This window comes from Hemitrygon akajei, chromosome 4 (assembly GCF_048418815.1).
Source record: "Hemitrygon akajei chromosome 4, sHemAka1.3, whole genome shotgun sequence".
Classification (NCBI taxonomy): Eukaryota; Metazoa; Chordata; class Chondrichthyes; order Myliobatiformes; family Dasyatidae; genus Hemitrygon; species Hemitrygon akajei.
The window spans coordinates 156303549-156323970 of record NC_133127.1 but is presented as its reverse complement, the minus strand read 5'-3'; the positions used below and the strand labels follow the sequence as shown (position 1 = coordinate 156323970).

At 38.6% G+C, this 20422-nt stretch overlaps 1 protein-coding gene across 1 annotated transcript in view; it reads left to right on the top strand.

The window, feature by feature from the left end:
- micu2 (mitochondrial calcium uptake 2) overlaps nt 1–20422 on the top strand; it is a 386621-nt gene that overhangs the window by 229094 nt on the left and 137105 nt on the right. Inside the window, exons 4-5 of the mRNA XM_073043710.1 lie at nt 4070–4101; nt 6778–6853. Coding sequence (XP_072899811.1) covers nt 4070–4101; nt 6778–6853 — 108 coding nt within the window. The remainder of the gene's footprint in view (nt 1–4069; nt 4102–6777; nt 6854–20422) is intronic.

Genomic DNA, 20422 nt, shown 5'->3' with positions numbered 1-20422 from the left:
TGAGCCTTCTTAACATGTAATACTATCCCCATCACATGCTCTTAGGCACAGACTGTTAGCAAACAGGTGTGAACTCAAAAGCAAGTGGATTTGGGAAGTGCAATGGTAAACTAAGGGGAAAAAAATTCTCACAGCCATTATTTAAGACAGCATAATGAGCTAAACAAGCTTATATTTCTCATTGAACTAGGTATTGTTTTGTGTATGATGATTTCAAGTTTGTATTACTTTATACTTTTTTTTACTTCTAGTGGTTTTAAGTAAGGGGGTAGTGGTATATTGTCTCGTGTTCTGCTTCCTTACTATAAAAGTAATTTTTATTCTCTAAATGAATTATGCACAATGAATAGTATGAAAAACAGGGTGTTGGAAAAGTCATCAAGGGGTAAACAGAAAAGTGGGGTAAAGCACGGGGTACTAGGGAAAACACTGATATACTGTTTAGGCAGACATAACCAAGAATAGACTCCTTAGTGAAAAAGAAGTACATGACCTTCTCACATTTGATTTTGGATTAGATACTGAACAACATGGGAGGTAATCTTCAGTAGAGAAAAGCTCAGTTTTTTCCTTGCATTCTGAGGTGATCTTGAAATCCTGAGCAGTTTTGACAGACAAGTATTTTAACTGAAAATGCTTTTAGTGGTTCTGACAGACCTCGCCATATATGATTAAACTAGCTTCCTGTCATATTCTTTTAGAGCTGGTGGGATATGAGAAAATAATAGGGATGTTTTAGTTGGGATGAAAGCTTCAGAAGTGGAAATAACAATGTGGTTGGGCAGATGATAGCCACAGAGATGTCATGCAAAATCTAAAGTTAAAAGCCAGGCTGCTATTAGGGAATGCAACAGAGCAGGTGAAAGAAGTTTGTGCAGGGGAACACTTTGCATCTTGTGATCACAACACCGTTAGTTTCAAAATAAATATGCAAAAAAATAGGCTTGGTCTGCGGTTTGAGATTCTAAAGTAGAGAAAGGCCAATTTTGAGAGTATCAGAAAGGATCTGGCAAGTGTAGATTGGGTCGGACTGTTTTCTGGCAAAGGTGTACTTGGTAGGTGGGTGGCCTTCAGAAGTGAAATTTTGAGGGTACAAAGCTTGTACATAACTGTCAGAATCAAAAATAAAGATAACAGGTTTAGGGAACCTTGGTTTTCAAGAGAGATGGAAGCCCTATTTGAGTACAAAAAGGAGGTGAATATCAAGTATAGGCAGTTAAGAACAAATGAGCTGCTTATGGAGTATAAGAAATACAAGAGAACACAAAGAAATCAGGAGGGCTAAAAGAAGGTATGAGGTTGCCCTTGCAGACAAGGTGAAGGAGAGTCCTAAGCAATTCTACAGATAAGTTAAGAACAAAAGGATTGCAATAGGATTGGTTTGGTATAGTATATAGCAAATATATCAATATAGTTTGGTATAGATAGTATAGGATTGGATCCTATACAGATTACAGAAGAGAAGGGGTTTGCTATTTTGAGACAAATTCAGGTGCATAAATCCTCAGAGCCTGACAAGGTGATCCATCAGACTCTGCAGGAGTCAAGTTCAGAAACTGCTGGGGTCTGAGCAGAGATCTTTATATCATCCTTAGCAACAGGTGAGGTACCAGAGGATTGGAGGATAGCCAGTGTTGTTCCAGTGCTGTTTAAGAAAGGCTCTAAAAGTAAACCAGGAAATTATAGCAACACATACAAAATGCTGGAGGAACTCAGCAGGCCAGGTAGCCTCTGGGGAAAAAAGAGTAAATTATAGGCCACTGAGCTTGACATCAGTAGTGGGGAAATTATTGGAAGGTATTCTAAAAGACTGGATATATGAATATTTGGATGGACAGGGATTGATTAAGGATAGTCAGCATGGCTCCATGCATGGTAGATTGTGTCTCATCATTATAGAGTTTATCGAGGAAGTTACGAGGAAAGTTCATAAAGGCAAGGCATTGGGTGTTTTCTACATGGACTATAGTAAGGCATTTGACAAGATCCCACATGAGAGGTTGGTCAAGAAGGTTCAGTTGCTCGGCATTCAGGATGAGGTAGTAAATTGGATTAGACATTGGCTTTGTGGGAGAAGCCAGAGAGTGGCAGTGAATGGTTTCCTCTCTGACTGGAGGCCTGTGACTAGTGAAGTGCCGCAGGGATCGGTGCTGTGTCCATTGTTGGTCATCTATATTAACAATCTGGATGATAACGTGGTTAGCTGAATCAGCAAATATGCGGATGACACCAAGATTTGGGTGTGTAGTGGACAGCGAGGAAAATTTACAGCTTGTAGCAGGGTCTGGACCAGCTGGAAAAATGGGCTGAAAATGGCAGATGGAATTTAATGCAGAAAAGTGTGATATGTTGCACTTCAATCAGACCAACTAGGGTAGGTCTTACATAGTGAATGGTAGAGCAGTAAGGAGTGTGGTGGAACAAAAGGATCTGGGAATATAGGTCCATAATTCAATGAAAGTTGTGTCACAGGTGAAAAACGTAGTAAAGCTTTTAGCACATTGGCCTTGCCTTCATAAATCAAAGTATTGAGTACAGGAGATGGGATGTTTTGTTGAAGTTTTATAAGGCATTGGTGAGGCCCATTTTGGAGTATTGTGTGCAGTTTTAGTCACCTACTGACAGAAAAGATGTAAATAAGGTTGAAAGAATGCAGAGAAAATTTTTCAAGGATGTTGCTGGACCTGGAGGATCTGAGATACAAGGAAAGATTAAATAGGTTAGGAATTTATTTCTTGGAATGTAGAAGTTTGAGAGGAGATGTTATAGAAGTATACAAAATTGAGGTGTACAGATAGGGTAAATGCAAGCAGGCTTTTTCCACTGAGACTGGGACTACAGCTAGAGGTCATGGGTTAAGTATGAAAGGAGAAAAGCTTAAGGGGAACATGATGGGAAACTTCTTCACTCAGAGGGTCATAAGAATGTGGAACGAGCTACTGGTGCAAGTGGTGCATACAAGCTTGATTTCAACATTTAAGAGAAGCTTGGATAGGTACATAGATGGTAGGCAGTTTAAATAGTTTGGCATGGACTGGATGGGTCAAAGGGCCTATTTCTGAGCTGTACTTCTCTATGACTTGAAATTTTGTTAGTGTATGCAGAAGTGAATTGGGAGTTCACACTTGGAAAAATAGGGAAAGTGGTTTTAGGATTGTGTGATTGGAGGGTAATATAAAGAAATGAACAAAAATGGCTGATCTGTGATTGAGGTGATGGGGTTTGCAAAGCCACATGACATGGAAAGATTAAGGTAGGAGAAATAAAAATAATTTGATAGGTTAATAAGGAAGGAAAGATTAAGAGAGGCTGAAATGCCATTGAACTGAAAGGACAATATGCATGATGAAATGAGGTGGAATTGTTGAGAGGTCACGTGTTGCAGGAGCCTCATGAAGCCACTCCGCATTGTCCTCATAACTCCCACAGCCATCAACAAATTTGTATTTCTTACTTTTGGTCCCCTCATCCAAGTCATTCATGTGCTTTGTGATCTGTTGCAGGTACAACATCAATCTGAGTGGCATATCTTTTGTCAACTCCTCGCAATCTGAAAATTATCCATTTATTCTTTCTGTCTGTTTTTCTGTCCAAACTCTAAAGTGCTCTGATTTGATTAAATCGAAGGCCTTCCATAAAGTTTAAATGCAACGTACACTGGTCACTCCTTATCTATTCTGTCTGGTTACAACCTCAGAAAAGTAGTAGATTTGTCAAGCATGATTTCCATTAATATTTAGTTACTCTGCCTAACTATTATTTTCTCAAATGCCCTCTTCCCTCCTCCTTAAAATACATTCTAGAATTTTCCCAAACACTGGTGTCAGGTTAATTGGTTTGTTATAATCTGCTTTCTTTCTCCCTCCTTAAGTAGCACAGTTACCTCTTCTGCAGTCTAGTTTGTGGGAACCACTGTGCACGGTGAGAAACTTTGCACATTTATTCCTAAGGATATCTTTGGTTTCCTTTTCAGCTAACCAGCCATGTCAATATATAGTTCTGTCATTTTATAGTTTGTCCTTATTTATACATTTATCTAAGTGTGGTTTTTGCTTTATTTTATCCCCAGGTAGGATGAATAAAAAGAAATTAACAAAGCAGGTAAGTTTTTCATACAGATGGTTTCATTTAGCTTTCATTTAATGCAATTGTTCATTGAATTGACTAGCTACCAATTTCAATCACCAGCAAATTCTGCAGCCGCAAACTAATGTGCTGGACGTTTTATCAAGTAATTCAATATAGTTGATAAATTGATTGAAATTTGAAATTGATGAATTGTTCAAGTTTTTTTTAAGTTATGTCAGGAATAATGTAACCATTGTATTTGATTCAGTGGTTTATGCATTCTTCTACCAAAACCACCAACATCAGTGAAAAAATGAAAGACCTGAATGTTAAAGGAAACACAATATTTTTAAATCCTTTGTTTTACACAATATATTTTGAGTTTCATCAGAAGGGTGGAATATTGAACTAATGTTCACATTTATGGAGCCACTTGGCATTATCTTTGATCAACCTGCTGATTAACATTAATCAAAGAGATTCAGACTTGATTCTTCTCCTCCCAGCTGACTGGATGAAGAAATATCCACATTTGTCAGCAGGTGGTCATAATTCTATTTATTGTACTTTTATGCATTGATGTTATTCAAAATAGATTGAGCATATAAACTTAACTTATATTTGGCAGATCCTTAAAGTAGTATAGCACACCAGTCACGAATCCAATTTCAAGTTACAACTCTTAATTACGTGAATATGCTTCAGTAATAAAATTAATAGTCTTTAATGAAGGTTGGGTAGATCAGTCAAATTTGCATGGTTTGAGGTTCACCAATGCACTACCCAATAGCTGCAATGAAAGCAAAAAAAAATGCCAGAAAAAAAACTCAACAGGTTAGTGTGGTAAACTACATATACCTGTCTGGACACGCCCCTCTGCTGACTGCTCCTGTGGCTCCTCCCACAGACCCCTGTATAAAGACGATTGGGGCACTGCTCCTCCCTCAGTCTTCGACATGGTCGTGCTCCCTTTTCGCTGTTAATAAAAGCCTATCGTTCACTTCCAGTCTCCTAGAGTTATCGATGGTGCATCAGTTAGAAACATATGCAGAAAGAGAAAACGTTTCGGGTCAGAGAGCCTATATTAGAACTGATCTCCAGTGAACTGATTTAGTTCAGATTTCCAGTAGCCACACCGTTTTTGATTTTCACACAACAGTTGCTATTTGTAGCTGTTACCAGTTGTAATTGAGAACTGAAGGAAGACAGACTGCTGTGCTGCAATAAAAAATGCAGATTGATCTGGGGAGTGATATTCACAAGTTGTCATTGTTCATTTAAAAGTAATAAACAGTTTGTTTTGTGTAACTTTAGTTTCAGAGAATGAAATTATTTCCCCATTCTTGCAAAACCATTAAAATAAAACGAAAATGAGGAAAATTGATGGAAAACAAAACACAGTACTGTAGGGAGACTTTTATCTCCATATCTACTTGGAAATGATATTGGGAGCTCAGGAAGTGTATTCAAGACACCTTTCTTGAAGAGAACCATCATCAAACCAAGTGAGGAATTGTAGAAAGGACAGTTAATTAGTAATCTTATTAAGAGGATCCACCAGAGAGAATGATTGCAATATGAAGGTCAAGGAAGTGTCAGATCAGTCAGAATTAAGTGACAATAGGTTTCAATAGGTACATTTAATGTCAGAGAAATGTACACGATATACATCCTGAAATACGGTACTTTTTCTTTGCAAATATCCATGAAGACAGAGGAGTGACCCAAAGAATGAATAACAGTTAAATGTTAGAATCCAAAAGCCCCCCAAACTCCCCCTCCTATTCATAAGCAGCAGTAAAGCAACAACCCCCCCACCAGCAAAAAAGCATCAGCACGCCCCACCGAGTACTCGAGCATGCAGCAAAGCATCAATAAAGACAGACTACCTCAGTACCTCAAAGACTACTCGTTCAACATATTACAGGCTCTCTCTGTCCCTAATAAGGGAAAAGAGATGTCCCCATTTCACAGTGAGAGGGGACACATGGTGTTAAAAGTCTGTTGCGTCGCATTTTCCAAGCTCTGTGCCCAAAGAACTCAGATCTCTGGGCACACAGCCAGCTCCCTGTTTACGATCTTCCATCTCCCACGACACTCAGGCAGCAGCACCGACCTCAAATCCGCCCACCTCCAGAGTCACAAAAATCCAGCACCCTGAAGGTGCACTAGTCTTCCAGACCGCATCAGCATATTGAAAGGCGGCTGGTTGTGAGGCCCCAAGAGCGGGTCCCATTTCCGCAAAGAACCAAAGTCAGCGTGTAACTCCAGGTCAGCGTCTTCAAAAGAACCTTGATAAGGGAAAAAAGAGATATCAAAGATAGAAATAGAGCTGTTACTGAAGGTGCAAGCAAAGGAGTCGCCGTTAGGTGCCACCATTCTCCTAAGCTCCTTGATCTTAACTAAACTTGTCTAAATATTAGGAGTGTGTTGACAAAATTAAATCAGGCAATTTGATTAAAAAATAATGGCTAGCTTTTTAAGAAATAATGTCTTTTTGAGGAAAATGATCCATCCATAGCTACCTGGGATGTCACGAGAGGTATTAGATTAAACGAAATATAAACTTGGCAAGTCCAGGTTGGTGTGGCTCATTATGTTTATCCATTTTTTGGTAATTTATTTCTCAAGCAGTCATTAAAGACATAATTCACCTTCAGTAAATTTATGATTCTTTAATGCTCTTCATTCTGATAATTTTCCTTGTAGGATATTGATGCACTAATGACAAGAGCTACAAAGCTGAAACAAACCCATCATCTTTTCAGAGATCTTGGTGATGAAGGTATGTTTAAATATTGTTGAAATATTCTATTTTTGACTATGCACTCAAAATTCTGTATTGAAGCAAAAACATATCAAATGAGACATTGTTGATTCATATAAACAAACATTCAAAATTGACTGGCTACATTTATTTCTCAAAACATTTTTACTGTTTATTAGAATTTTAATTCAACCAAAGTTCCATTTGGTGTTGGGTATTCCTCGATTAATTTAACATTTACATTGTGTAAGTAAAAAATAACCTAAGCAAGATTGCGCATTGTGGAACTGCAGCAGTATCTCAAGCTTTCATTCCCAAAGGACAGGCCTGCTAGTTGAGATTTACTGCACTCCTACAGTCTTCACTGTCAGCAATTTTGACCTGATTTCTAAAAAAAACTTTTACCCTTCAATACATATATTTTGATTTTTGCGACTACAGTGGAAAGTGGCCACTTTACTATCTCTTGTAAACATTTTTCTTTTGTTTTAACTTATTTATCAGGGCTTATCATTCCAGTTTACAGTCTTTCTGCCAGCTGAGCATAAAGCTCTTTTTATTTGCTATCATCTGCCTCCTCAGTTCTCCTGTTGCTTTGCAGAACTGCATTCCATCAACTGAGCTTCTTCATCGGAGGGTAAACCTCTGCTAGAAGGACTGTAGAGGATCACCACCACATAATTAAGGGCAATTAATAATAAGCCGCATAAGCTGGCCCTGTCAGCACTTACCAACTTTTTAAAACAACAACACAAAACCACTTGTGCTAAACCCTGGAGGCAATAAATATGCACAAAATTAAGCCAGCAACAATTGGACCAAATCAAAGCCCTGCTCTATTCCAAATCTAAATTGTATTAGACAATTAAGAACTAGCAATAAGCTTTGTTGATATCTCATCCTCAGAGGATGACGAGATAACATTTAGACAACAGGAAAGACCATTTTCATTCCAAAATACCAACTGGATTGAACATAGTTTCATTGTGATATCCTCACCAGTACACTGTTCATTTAATTTGATGTGTTTTGCATGGTAACATGGTTAGAAGAAACTATAGGGAGGCTATACAGTATTTCAACTAAAACGCTGAAGACTTATCCTCCAAACCACACTGCAATTCTGACTAGACTTAGAGGTGTCTCTAGTCAAACTAACTCTGGTAAAGCAATTGGTCTTTATTGGTTGCCACATACTTAATAGCTGAAGCGTCTGTTTCCCTTTAACGCTAGGCATCAATGATATTGGCATTGCGTGATGAAGAAGAAAGCTTCCCAAACAATTTCTGTTAAATTTAAATAGAAGCAGTCCAGCTAATTACACGTCATTCAGTATATTTCCAAGCAGAAGCAAGAGGATGAAAAGATTTGTTGACTTTTGGATTTGCAGTTTGTCATCTTTTGTACTTTTGTTGTTCATCAGTCTTCGTGTGTAGTTTTTCATTAATTCTATTGTATTTGTTTGTTTTGTTGTAAATGTAATAGAATGAATTTTAGGGTAGTATATGGTGATGTAGACATACTTTGATAATACATTTACTTTGAACTTTTGAGCAGTTACTCATCAACAAGCTACTCATTGATGCTGAATGTGGGTTGAAGCAGGATCACTTGGTACCAGACATCACTGCTGTGCAGACCTAATGTGAATATTTAGAATTCTCAAAAGATGACTATCAACACCAGGTCTTTGAGTATCCTCAAAGGTGAAATTGATAGCTTCTTGATCAAGAAATATGGAATGTAGAACAGTACAGTACAGGAATGTGTCTTGCGTAATGCCAGTCTAAAGTAATCCCAGCTGTTGGCACATGGTCCATATCCCTCTATTCCTTGCCTGATGAAATGTTTATCTAAATGCCTCTTAAACAATGCTATTATATCTCTATCTCTCACACCCCCTGGCAATTCAGTCGGGGCACCTATCACTCCCTGTGCAAAAGCAAAATATTTTCTTTAAACTTCTCCCTCTAGCATTTGACATTTCTACCATGGGAAAAAAAAGAGCTAAAAAAAATGTGAATAACAATCTTGGGCTGAATGTACGAGGCATTGTTAGTAATCAGAATCGGGTTTATTATCACCGGCATGTGACATGAAATTTCTTAACTTTTCAGCAGCAGTTCAATGCAATACATAATCTAGCAGAGAGAGAAAAATAATAATAATAAATAAAATAAAACTTAATAAATAAACAAGTAAATCAATTACATATATTGAATAGATTTTTTAAAATATGCAAAAACAGGAATGCCGTATATTTTTTTAAAAAGTGAGCTAGTGTCCAAGGCTTCAATATCCATTTAGGAATCGGATGACAGAGGGGAAGAAGCTGTTCTGAATCGCTGAGTGTGTGCCTTCAGGCTTCTGTATCTCCTACCTGATGGTAACAGTGAGAAAAGGAAATGCCCTGGGAGCTGGGGATCATTAATAATGGATGCTGCCTTTCTGAGACACCGCTCCCTAAAGATGTCTTGGGTACTTTGTAGGCTAGTGCCCAAGATGGAGCTGACTAGATTTACAACCTTCTGCAGCTTCTTTCGGTCCGGTGCAGTAGCCCCTCCATACCAGACAGTGATGTAGTCTGTCAGAATGCTCTCCACGGTACAACTATAGAAGTTTTTGAGTGTATTTGTTGACATGCCAAATATCAAACTCCTAATAAAGTATAGCCACTGCCTTGCCTTCTTTATAACTACATCGATATGTTGGGACCAGGTTATATCCTCAGAGATCTTGACACCCAGGAACACTTCTGATCCCTCTATGAGGATTGGTATGTGTTCCTTTGTCTTACCCTTCCTGAAGTCCACAATCAGCTCTTTCATCTTACTGATGTTGAGTGCCAGGTTGTTGTGGATGATAGTAAATTAGGTATTTATTGTAGTGTGAAGGTATAGGAGTGGAACCTATTGTGGTCTTCTACTGCTATAGCCCATCCAGTTCAAGATTCAACATGTGTGTTTAGAGATGCTCTCCTGCTCAGCACTTCTGTAAAGCGTGACTATTTGAGATTCTGTCGACTTCCTGTCAGCTTGAACCAGTCAGGCCATCTCCTCTGGCCTCCCATTAACAAGGAGTTTTCTCCCACAGACCTGCTACTCACTGGATGATTTTTGTTTTTCACACCATTCTCTATAAACTCTAGAGACTGTTATGCATGAAAATCCTAGGAGATCAGAAGTTTCTGAGATACTCTCAAACTAGAATATAAAAGCAAGAATGTAATGTTGAAGCTTTATAATATATTGGTTAGACCACACTTGAAGTATTGTAAGCAATTTTGGACCCCTTATCTAAGAAATGATGTGTTGGCATTCAAAAGGGTTCAGAGCAGGTTCATGAGAATGATCCTGAGAATGAAAGGGTGATTGTATGTGGAGCATTTGATGGCCCTAGGCCTGTACTCAATGGACTTTGGAAGATTGAGGGGGGATATCACTGAATATTCAAAGACCTAGATAGAGTGCACACAAAGAGGATGTTGCCTACAGTGGGGGAGTCTCAGACAAGAGGGCACAATCATAAAATAGAAAGACAGTACTTCCTTTTATTAGAAGAACATTGTGACACTGTTACACGGGCACCACGGTAGTGCAAAGGTTAGTGCAATGCTATTACAGCTTGGGGCATTGGAGTTCAGAGTACAATCCCAGCATCCTCTATAAGGAGTCTGTACATCCTCCCCATGGAATGCGTGGATTTTCTCCGGGTGCTCCAGTTTTGTCCCACATTCCAAAGATGTGCTGGTTAGTAGGTTATTTTGTCATAGTAAATTATCCTGTGATTAGGCTAGGATAAAGTCAGGGGTTACTGGGCTTAGTGGCTCAAAGGATGAATCTGAGGACTCTATTGCCCTAGCTGGCTGTGGGGGCCAAACCACCGGTTTATTTGAAGTGGATGTTGTTAGATTCTTGAGTAGTAAGGGCATCAAAGGTTATGGGAGGAGGCAGGAGAATAAAGTTGAGTAAAACAGCTATGCTCAAACCACCCCATCTGGTACCAACAATCATTGCACAGCCAAAGTCACTTAGATCAAATTTCATCCTCATTCTGATGTTTGGTCTGAATAACAAATGAAAACCTTGACCAAGTCTGCATGTGTTTATGCTACCACATGATAGACTAATTAGATATTTGCATTAACGAACAGGTGTACCTAATAAAGTGGCCACTGAGTGTAGTTCGCTGGAGCGATGTCACGGGTGGGTAGGTGGGTGAAGAACACTTGGCATGCTGGCCTTCATCAGTGAGGGCATTGAACTCAGAAGTTTGGAAAGTTATATTGCAGTTATAGAAGATGTCAGTGAGGGCATACTGGAGTATTATATACAATTTTAGTCATTCTGTTATAGGACGTTGTTATTACACTAGCATGAGTGTCAGATTTACCAGTTGCCTGTCCTGAGAGGCCTGAGTTACACGGAGAGGTTGCGTAGATTTATTCACTGGAACATAAGAGATTGAGATTGATGTTTATAAGATCATTAGGGACATAGACAGCGTGAAAGCACATAGTCATTTTCCCAAGGAGGGAATGCTAAAAGAAAGGGCATAGATTTATGATCAGAGGCATGAGATTTAAGAGGGTTACCGGGGCAACTTCTATATGCAAAAGGTGATGCATATTTAAAATGAGCTGCCAAAAATAGTGGTTTAGGAGGAGGGGGCGCTGCAAGCCAGGCTGAAATGCACAGGATGGACATTCTGTCTACCCAGCATCTTGTTAGCAAATGTACAATCTCTGGAGAACAAGATTTAGGGCCTAAGGTCAAGATTGCTGTATTGGAGGGAAATAAGGAATTGCTGTGTTCAGTATTTCTCGGCGACATGGCTCACTTGGGAAATGCCAAATACATTGGTAAGACCTGAAGGCTTCTCGATACACAAGATAGACTGAACTGTGAATTCAGAGAAGCCAAAAGTTCAGGATCTGCATTTTATGATAAATTCTTTGTGTTGCTTGGGCATGGCAGTTTTGTCATACTCTTGTTCCCCTGACCCGAAACATCTAATAATTAAATGCCGACCATTCTACTTACCCCAGGAGAGTTGTCCTCCATGATCCTAACCACAGTTTACATACCGCCAAAAGCCAATGTAAATCAAGCAGTCAAGATGCATCACTAAACAAGAAGCAGTCCACCCGGACGCATTTCAAATCATAATCAGGGTCTTCAATCAGCCTTGCTTGAAAAACCTCTGCCCTGTTATCATCAGCATATAACTTGCAGCACCAGGGGTTCCATCACCCTAGACTGCTATATTACAATAAGATAGATATCTATCATTCTGTGCCCAGACTGCATTTCAGGAAATCTGATCACGTGGCTGTCATTCTCCTAACTCTACACAGGCAGAGGTAAAGAGCAAAGCTCCAGAGATAAGGAAAACAAAGAGGTGGTCGCAGGAGGCAGAGGAGCAACTACTGAATTGCTTCAAGTCAGTGGACTGGGCCACGTTCAAGGACTCATCAGTGTATCTGAATGAGTACACCACAGTTGTCATTGACTTTATAAAAAGAGTTGTAGATGAGTATGTTCCCACACAATCATTCCAAGTCTTCCCCTAAAGCCCTGGATGAAACATGAGTTTCGCAACCTGCTGAGGACCAGATCAGTGGCATTCAAGTCTGGTGACTAAATAAGATACAAGAAGTTTGGGTACAAACTCCGGAAAGCCATTTCAGGGGTGAAGTAGCAATTCCGGATCAGACTGAAGGATGCTCGACAGCTGTGGCAGGACTTGAACACTATTACCTCTTACAAGCTGAAATCAAGTGTCATGGGTGATAACAAGGCTTTGCTCCCAGATGAACTCAATGTCTCTTATGCTTTAACCGTCAAAACATGGAGGAGCCTTCACAAACCCCACAGCACCCCTTGACCCTATGATTTCAGTCTTTGAGACCAAATCAGCATAGAGGAGGGAGATTGAAAATCTGGTTGAGTGGTACCACAACAACAACCTCTCACTCAGTGTCAGCAAGACCAAGAAACTGATTATTGACTTCAGGAGGAGGAAACTGGAGAACTAGAGATCTATGAACCTGTTCTCATCAGGGGGAGGGGGTGGTGAAGAGGTTTAGCAACTTTAAATTCCTCAGTGTTATTTCAGAGAATCTGTCCTGTGACAGATTTACATTTACAACAAAAGCATGGCAGCAGCTCTACTTAGAAGCTTGTGTAGATTTGACATAACGTCTAAAACTTTGACAAACTTCTATAGATGTGTGGTGGAGAGTATATTGACTGGCTGCATCAGGGTCTGGTGTGAAAACGCCATTGCCCTTGAACCAAAAATCCTACATGAAGTAGTGGATATGGCCCAGTCAATCACCAGTAAAGGCCTACCCACCATTGAGCACATCTACACGGAATGCTGATGCAAGAAAACAATATCCATTACCAACAACCCCTCCACCCAGGCCATGCTCTTTTCTCGATGCTGCCATCGGGAAGAAGGTAAAAGAACATCAGGACCCACAGCTCCATGTTCAGGAACGATTAGTACTCTTCAATCATAGACTCTTGAACAAGTTGGGATAACTTCATTCGCTCATCACTGAACTGTTCCCACAACCTGTGGACTCACTTTCAAGACTTCTTCATCTCATGTTCTTGATCTTTATTGCTTTTGTATTTGCAGTTTGTGGTCTTTTGCATTTTGTCTGTCCTGTTGGTTGCAGTTGATCCTATTATGCTTCTTGTATTTACTGAGTATGCCTGCAAGCAAATGAATCTCAGGATTGTATATGGTTATATCTGTGTACTTTGATAATAAATTTACTTTGAACTTTGAATATATCAGCAGAATTTAAAAGCTGACTAGTTCAATACATGGATAGGAGAGGTTAAGGGGGCTGCTGGCCAAATGCAGCAGATGGGACTAGCCTACTGGTAACACATGGATGAGTTAGTTGAAGGACATGTTTTCATGTTGTATGACACTCTGACTCTAGGAGTGAAAGATAGCAGGCAGGTGGTGACAAGTAGGGGAGGGGATGTGGGAAGAAGTTGGGAGATATTGGCAGGTGAATGATAGATGGAGACTGACAAAGAGGAAGAAAAAGAGAGGCAGATGGAGTGTGATGGGAGGAAGGGAGTGTGAAAGTTAGACACAACTACTGGAGGGATAGTGAACAAGCCATGATTAAATGGCAGAGCAGACTTGACAGCCCAAATGGTCTAATTCTTCTTATGTGTCTTACGGTCTTACTCAGACCACCCCATCTGGCATCAACAATCTGGCTGGAACCCAATTCTGGTTGGAACCCAGAAGATAATATCCTTGGTGTGGTGAAGATTACTACAGTGACATTGTAGAGGTCACATCAACTAATATTCATAAAAAGTAACTCCTAATAAGAGGACAGGTAAATATAAAAGATCTCCAGGAACCTTTACAAATAGAGCATGAAGTTTCTTTCCCTACATCCACCGCCCCCCATACACCCCAACAACCTGACCAAACATAATCATTTAATCAATGTCAGCAAAGCAGATTAATTAGTCAGTGTTACATTGCTTTATGTGAGAACTGCCTTTGTGCAAATTAGTTGCAGTATTTTTTGCATTGCAACAGTGCCTATACTTCAAGAAGACTTTTTTTGCTGTCAAGCACGTGAGATATACTGAATGGGATATCAAAGGTATTTTATAAATTCAGGGTGCTTCTTTTTAGAAAAATTTAAGAAATTAGGAATAAAAGGAAATCTGTAATTTTTTGGAATAATCCTTAGCATAAATAGAGCTGTAGATGTAAAACTAATATTTCAGCCCAGACACCTCTGCAGAAGTTCCTTTGGACAGACCAACCATTTTTATCTGTTTCACCATTGGTAACCTTCTCTTCCTCAAAAGGCTTTAAACTGGGATAAATCCTAGATGAAGAAATAGGATATGGCTACAAACAGCAAAACAAAACCTGGACACCATCTTGGGTTGATACTTCTCCATCCCCGCAGGTGTTGGGAAATGACCATCTCCATTAGCATCATCATTACCATAAACATCCCGGGTCACCAAAAACCAGAAACAACCAGACTAATCATATAAATATTACAAAAGTGAATCAGAGGCTGCGTATTCTGCAAGAGTGACTTATTCATGATTTTCCAAAGTCTTTTCACCATTTAGAGGCATACAATGAAATACCTTCCACTTACTGAGATAGATAGATAGATACTTTATTCATCCCCATGGGGAAATTCAACTTTTTTTCCAATGTCCCATACACTTGTTGTAGCAAAACTAATTACATACAATACTTAACTCAGTAAAAAATATGATATGCATCTAAATCACTATCTCAAAAAGCATTAATAATAGCTTTTAAAAAGTTCTTAAGTCCTGGCGGTTGAATTGTAAAGCCTAATGGCATTGGGGAGTATTGACCTCTTCATCCTGTCTGAGGAGCATTGCATCGATAGTAACCTGTCGCTGAAACTGCTTCTCTGTCTCTGGATGGTGCTATGTAGAGGATGTTCAGAGTTTTCCATAATTGACCGTAGCCTACTCAGCGCCCTTCGCTCAGCTACCGATGTTAAACTCTCCAGTACTTTGCCCACGACAGAGCCCGCCTTCCTTACCAGCTTATTAAGACGTGAGGCGTCCCTCTTCTTAATGCTTCCTCCCCCACGCCACCACAAAGAAGAGGGCGCTCTCCACAACTGACCTATAGAATCTGACCTATAGATGAATACAGTTCCAACAATACTCAAAGTTTAACATTATCCAGGACAAAGCAGCATCTGATTGTTATCCCATGAACATCTGGCGAAACTTTTGAAATGCCTATTTCGCTGCCGCTGCTATGGTGCGATCGGAAAAATCTCCAGGAGGAAGGCCCCGAATCCTCGGCTTTGCCTGTTGCTTGGCAGCCGGGGCTGGGGTCAAAGCGCTCGGCAGAGATGGTGCTCGGTGTCGGAGGGCTGGTTGGAGGCTCGAAGTTTTCAGAAAGACTCAGAGTTGGCTGTGGTCAGGTGCTTCCAGGGGGCTGTATCAGCAAGGTTGTGGCGCTGGAGGTTCATGGCAGGAAGAGGTTTTCTTCCTTCTACCGTCTGCGTGAGATGATGGGCTGTCGGGAATTTGAGACTTTTTTTTACCATGCCATGGTCTGCTCTTTAACAGATCACGGTATTGCTTTGCACTGTTGGAACTGTATGTTAAATTATGTGGTTTTTGTCAGTTAGTCTTTTATCAATTATGGTATTGTCTGCATTGTTGTAACTAAATGTTATAATTATGTGATTTTTGTCAGTCTTTTATCAATTATGGTATTGTCTGCACTGTTGCAACTAAATGTTAACTATAACTATGTGGTTTTGTGTAGGTTTTTGGTTTGTTGGGTGGTAGTGCTGGTCTCTTGACTTGGTGTGTCTGGGTAATCTTGTTTTGTCTGATGGATTTGGAGTTCCTTTTTGGGGAATGTGCTAAGATGGTAGCACGATATTAATACGCAGCAGCCTCTCCGGACTCTAGATTGGGGATTACCAAACGTTATGTGGTTTTTCTTGTGTGGTCTGTTTCGTCGTGTGCTTTTTTTGTGATATCATTCCGGAGAACGTTGTCTCATTTTTTAACTGCATTGCATTTGTGGTTTCTAAATGACAATAAACTGAATCTGAATCTTTCCCTAAGCTCACACAATGGATGCAGTAACTGCTACAATAAGTACAGCCGCATCCAAACATGTGACCTTCCCACTGAGAATGGCATCGAACAGCACCTCCAAATCGCATGGCATCCCGACTTAGAAAAGTATTGCCATTCCTTTAATGCTACTATGTGAATGCTATCTTCTGTTTGCAGTTTTTCCAAAGGCAAGGCTTAGTTATTGCCAAAGCTCCTCAGATCTGTATACAAATTTTTTTTTTTTTTAAAGTAGTCATTCTTCTATATAAAAAATTCCGTCTCTTGAATCAAAGCAATACAGCTAAGATCAATAATGTTGTTGGAAATCTAGCCTGGAATCTTGCCATGGTGCAGCAGCAGCCACTTCAAGTTTTCTTTCATTAAGCACAAATAACCTGTAACTAATCAAAGCAATTAAACTAATCAAACTTCCAATTAAAGGTCATAAAAATAAAAGGTTAGCTCTGTTTTCTCGCTCCAAAGATGCTATCTGACTTGCAGAATATTTCTGATTTTTTTTCAATTATTTCAGATTCCCAGCATCACAGTATTTTCCTATAGAATAACTACTCAAATAATAAACTCTATGATGGTGAGAAAGTAAGAACTCAGTCTCTAACTACATCTATGGAAACCTAATAAAAATTCTGATCATTGCTATTAATAACCAAACCCATCATCTTTAGGTTTCAGAAATAGATGTTGGAGAGAACAGTGATGAAGTATAGAAGGATGAGCCCTGGAAGCATTTATCTGTTCCCTCTACGTGTGTTGATTTATCTAAATAATGTCAGTATTTTCTGATTCCTCCTTTAAATTTTGTCAGATCCAACCTAAACTTTACATCAGTCTTTATCTTCGTCCCTTATTTCCTTCCGTGTTAATGAGCTTTCAAAACTCACTCAGCACCTGAAAGCTACTTTAACCTGTCGTGCCTGGTCATTTTAAATATTGTTCTTGAGGAAAATAAAGTCACACCTCAAAGCTATCCACATCTTCATGAATTATTTGAGTGAGATTTCTTGCAAATTGCATCCTTTCAAGGAAGAAAAAGTTGGATCCTGAAACGAAAGGACAGTGATAAGTCCGCTTTAAGAGGTTTTGACATAACATATTAAAATTTATTAAGGAATTGATCAGTATAACCCTGCTTAGCTAGAATGTAGTTTTGTATGTTTTTTGAAGCAATTTAAAATTGGGTTATGAGTATATAGAGATTTACATTGTGAATTTAATTGCTGTTTTAAGTTGTATTATTCAAATGTAATTGTTGTATCATTCAAACTTTAATGTTTCCGCTCTGAAATAGATCAAAAAGTATTTTAAAACTAAATTTTTGAGGAGATATAAATGTTTAACAATCTGTCTAATTGTATTTCAAAATATGTGCTGTTTGCACTGGAATTACAAATTGCACCAAATCAGTGCATTAAAATGACATGTCTGTATATCCAGGCCATTCTGAAATATAAAAATGTGCATAATGTAGACTTTTTATCGTAAAAGGGGAATCATTGGTCTGCTTTTTATCTGTGTCAAGTAACCCCATTCCTTGTGTTTTGGCCCATGAGTAACTAAAATGCATCCTGAATGCAAAATTTATCCTTGAATGGTAAAATGTGCATTACCTGCCATCTTGTGGAAACTTGGTAGTAGTATGTAAAATATGTCCATGTTTATCTGTATTAGCATTTCCTATATTATCAAGAATCCTTAAATTGCTGTCTATTTTAATTATAAGCACACAACAGAATTTTGTGTGTGTGAGCTGTGTTGTTTGATGGTTGCATGTCCATGTGACATTGTATCAAGAAGACATATCAGTTCATGTTCTCTCAGATACAGTTTCACACATTAGCCAGCGGTAGGTACAATATGCATCTGCTTTCAATAAGGGCCACATTCTCAAGAATACTCAATGATTTTGAGCTCAGTGATTCTAAATTTAAGGAATGAATTTTAAAGAGTCATTTTTTTCTATCATTAATAGCACTAATGTACTCAATGTTAGTAAATAGTGCAGACCTGTTAGCTTTTCCATTTGAAGTGTCTGCTCAATCAGCCTTGGAAGTAAAACATTAAGGCAAAATGAGCATATGATTCTGCCATGTAGTGCGGTACAGAATTGTGGTATAGAGTAATTCCAGCATTAATTGCTGTTCTACAATGAGTTATCTCTCTTGGAAGATGAAATATTATAATAGTGTCTCCATCAAGAGCCTACAAAGGAAAATTTGTGGAAGTCAGATGATGATAGGAAATATTCTGGTTCTGTAATGATGCCACAGCTCATTTACATGAGGTGCTTGAATATTACTGGCACCTACATGGATGTGCACAGAATAATTTACTGACTTAGGAGCAGCGGTAAGAAAATGGTAACAGCACTCGGGAAGGATTTGAAAGAAGTACTATTTACTGCTTGGATATTTAGGATCCAAGTTTAGTTATGCTGGTTCAAGATTATCATTATAAAATATATTTCAGTTAAGAGATTTATCTTAATTACACTTTCTGTGTTCCCATATGCTAAAGTTGGTTTATTTTGATGTGCCCAAAACCCTTTCTATACTACAATGCAATTGACAATTCAGAGTAATATTATTTTCATGAAGTTATGTTTCTTATATTTTCATATATATATTTACAAGTATATTGATTCCAACATTTAATTTGAAAATTATTTGTGTATCATTTAAACCGTATGTTTTATTAAAACAGGCTTTGTTGTGATAGGAATTAAATTAGGGGCATAGATTAATATTTTTATCTTAATCTATAATTGGGACATAGATGAACAAGGCTTATTCTTCCTTGATAATTTTTGTAAAAACAGAGTTTTGTCTACCTAAACATGTGGATATTAAAAAAGAATTAGATTAGTTCAATGGAAAACAGTTTCACCTTGTGGAGAGGACATGTTTCTTAAAAAAGCGATGCTCTCTATTGGCACATGGCCTAGCAGTGCTAGTGATACAATCTAGCAGCTTGGCAGCTTTGCATGTTGCCATTCCTCAGGGGAATTATGTGCAGACTGTTTTGTTGAATTCAAGGCTTCCAGATATGACATAAAGCTGAAATACTTGGATCTTTTAAAATGATGTTATAGTAATTCCTCTGCTACCATTTGCAAATTGACTTGAAATAATCTAGCTTTATATTATTCACTTTACATCAATTAGCTAAAATATGGGTAACATAAAATATTACAAATTAATATATACTAAATCAACATTAGAACATAAGTTAATTATTTAGGAATTCAATAGAACAAGCAATGTACTTTGACATTTATTCCCACTTGTTACTGTGGGTAATAATCATGATATAATCTAATGACTCAGTGCATATTTATTAAGTATTTAGTTATTGACTGCAAAACGGACAACAAAATGCATATAAAAACCAATTAATATAATTGAGATTAATTTAAATTATAATTCATTTTAAACGATATCTTGATAAAATCTGGAGGATGTTCTTCTCAACAAATGCAGGAAAAAAAGAGGAAAAATAACAATGAATGCCCCAGCTTTGGTGTTAGAGCCATACTGCAGGCAAACTCCTCCCCCCCCCCCCCCCCCACCACCAACTTTGTGCAGACTTGACACATTCATTTATCAGTGATCTCAAACCAAGCCCATTTTATTATCTCCAATTGTGCACTAACTCTTCCCAGATTCTTATCACTCACTCACATGCTAGGGGTAACTTATTGTGGACCGTTAATCTACCAACCTACATGAGTCTGGGATGTGGGTGGAAACCAGAACACTGTCACGGGAAGAACATACGAACTTCACACCAATGACCAGGATATGTGAGGCAGCAGTTCTACTTGATGTTCCACTGTGCCACTTCTGTTGATGTTAAGCTGTGATAGATCATCAATTTCTGTATCAGAGCCTTAAAGTTCACCAACAAATGTATCAACTGAACAAGGATGAATTAA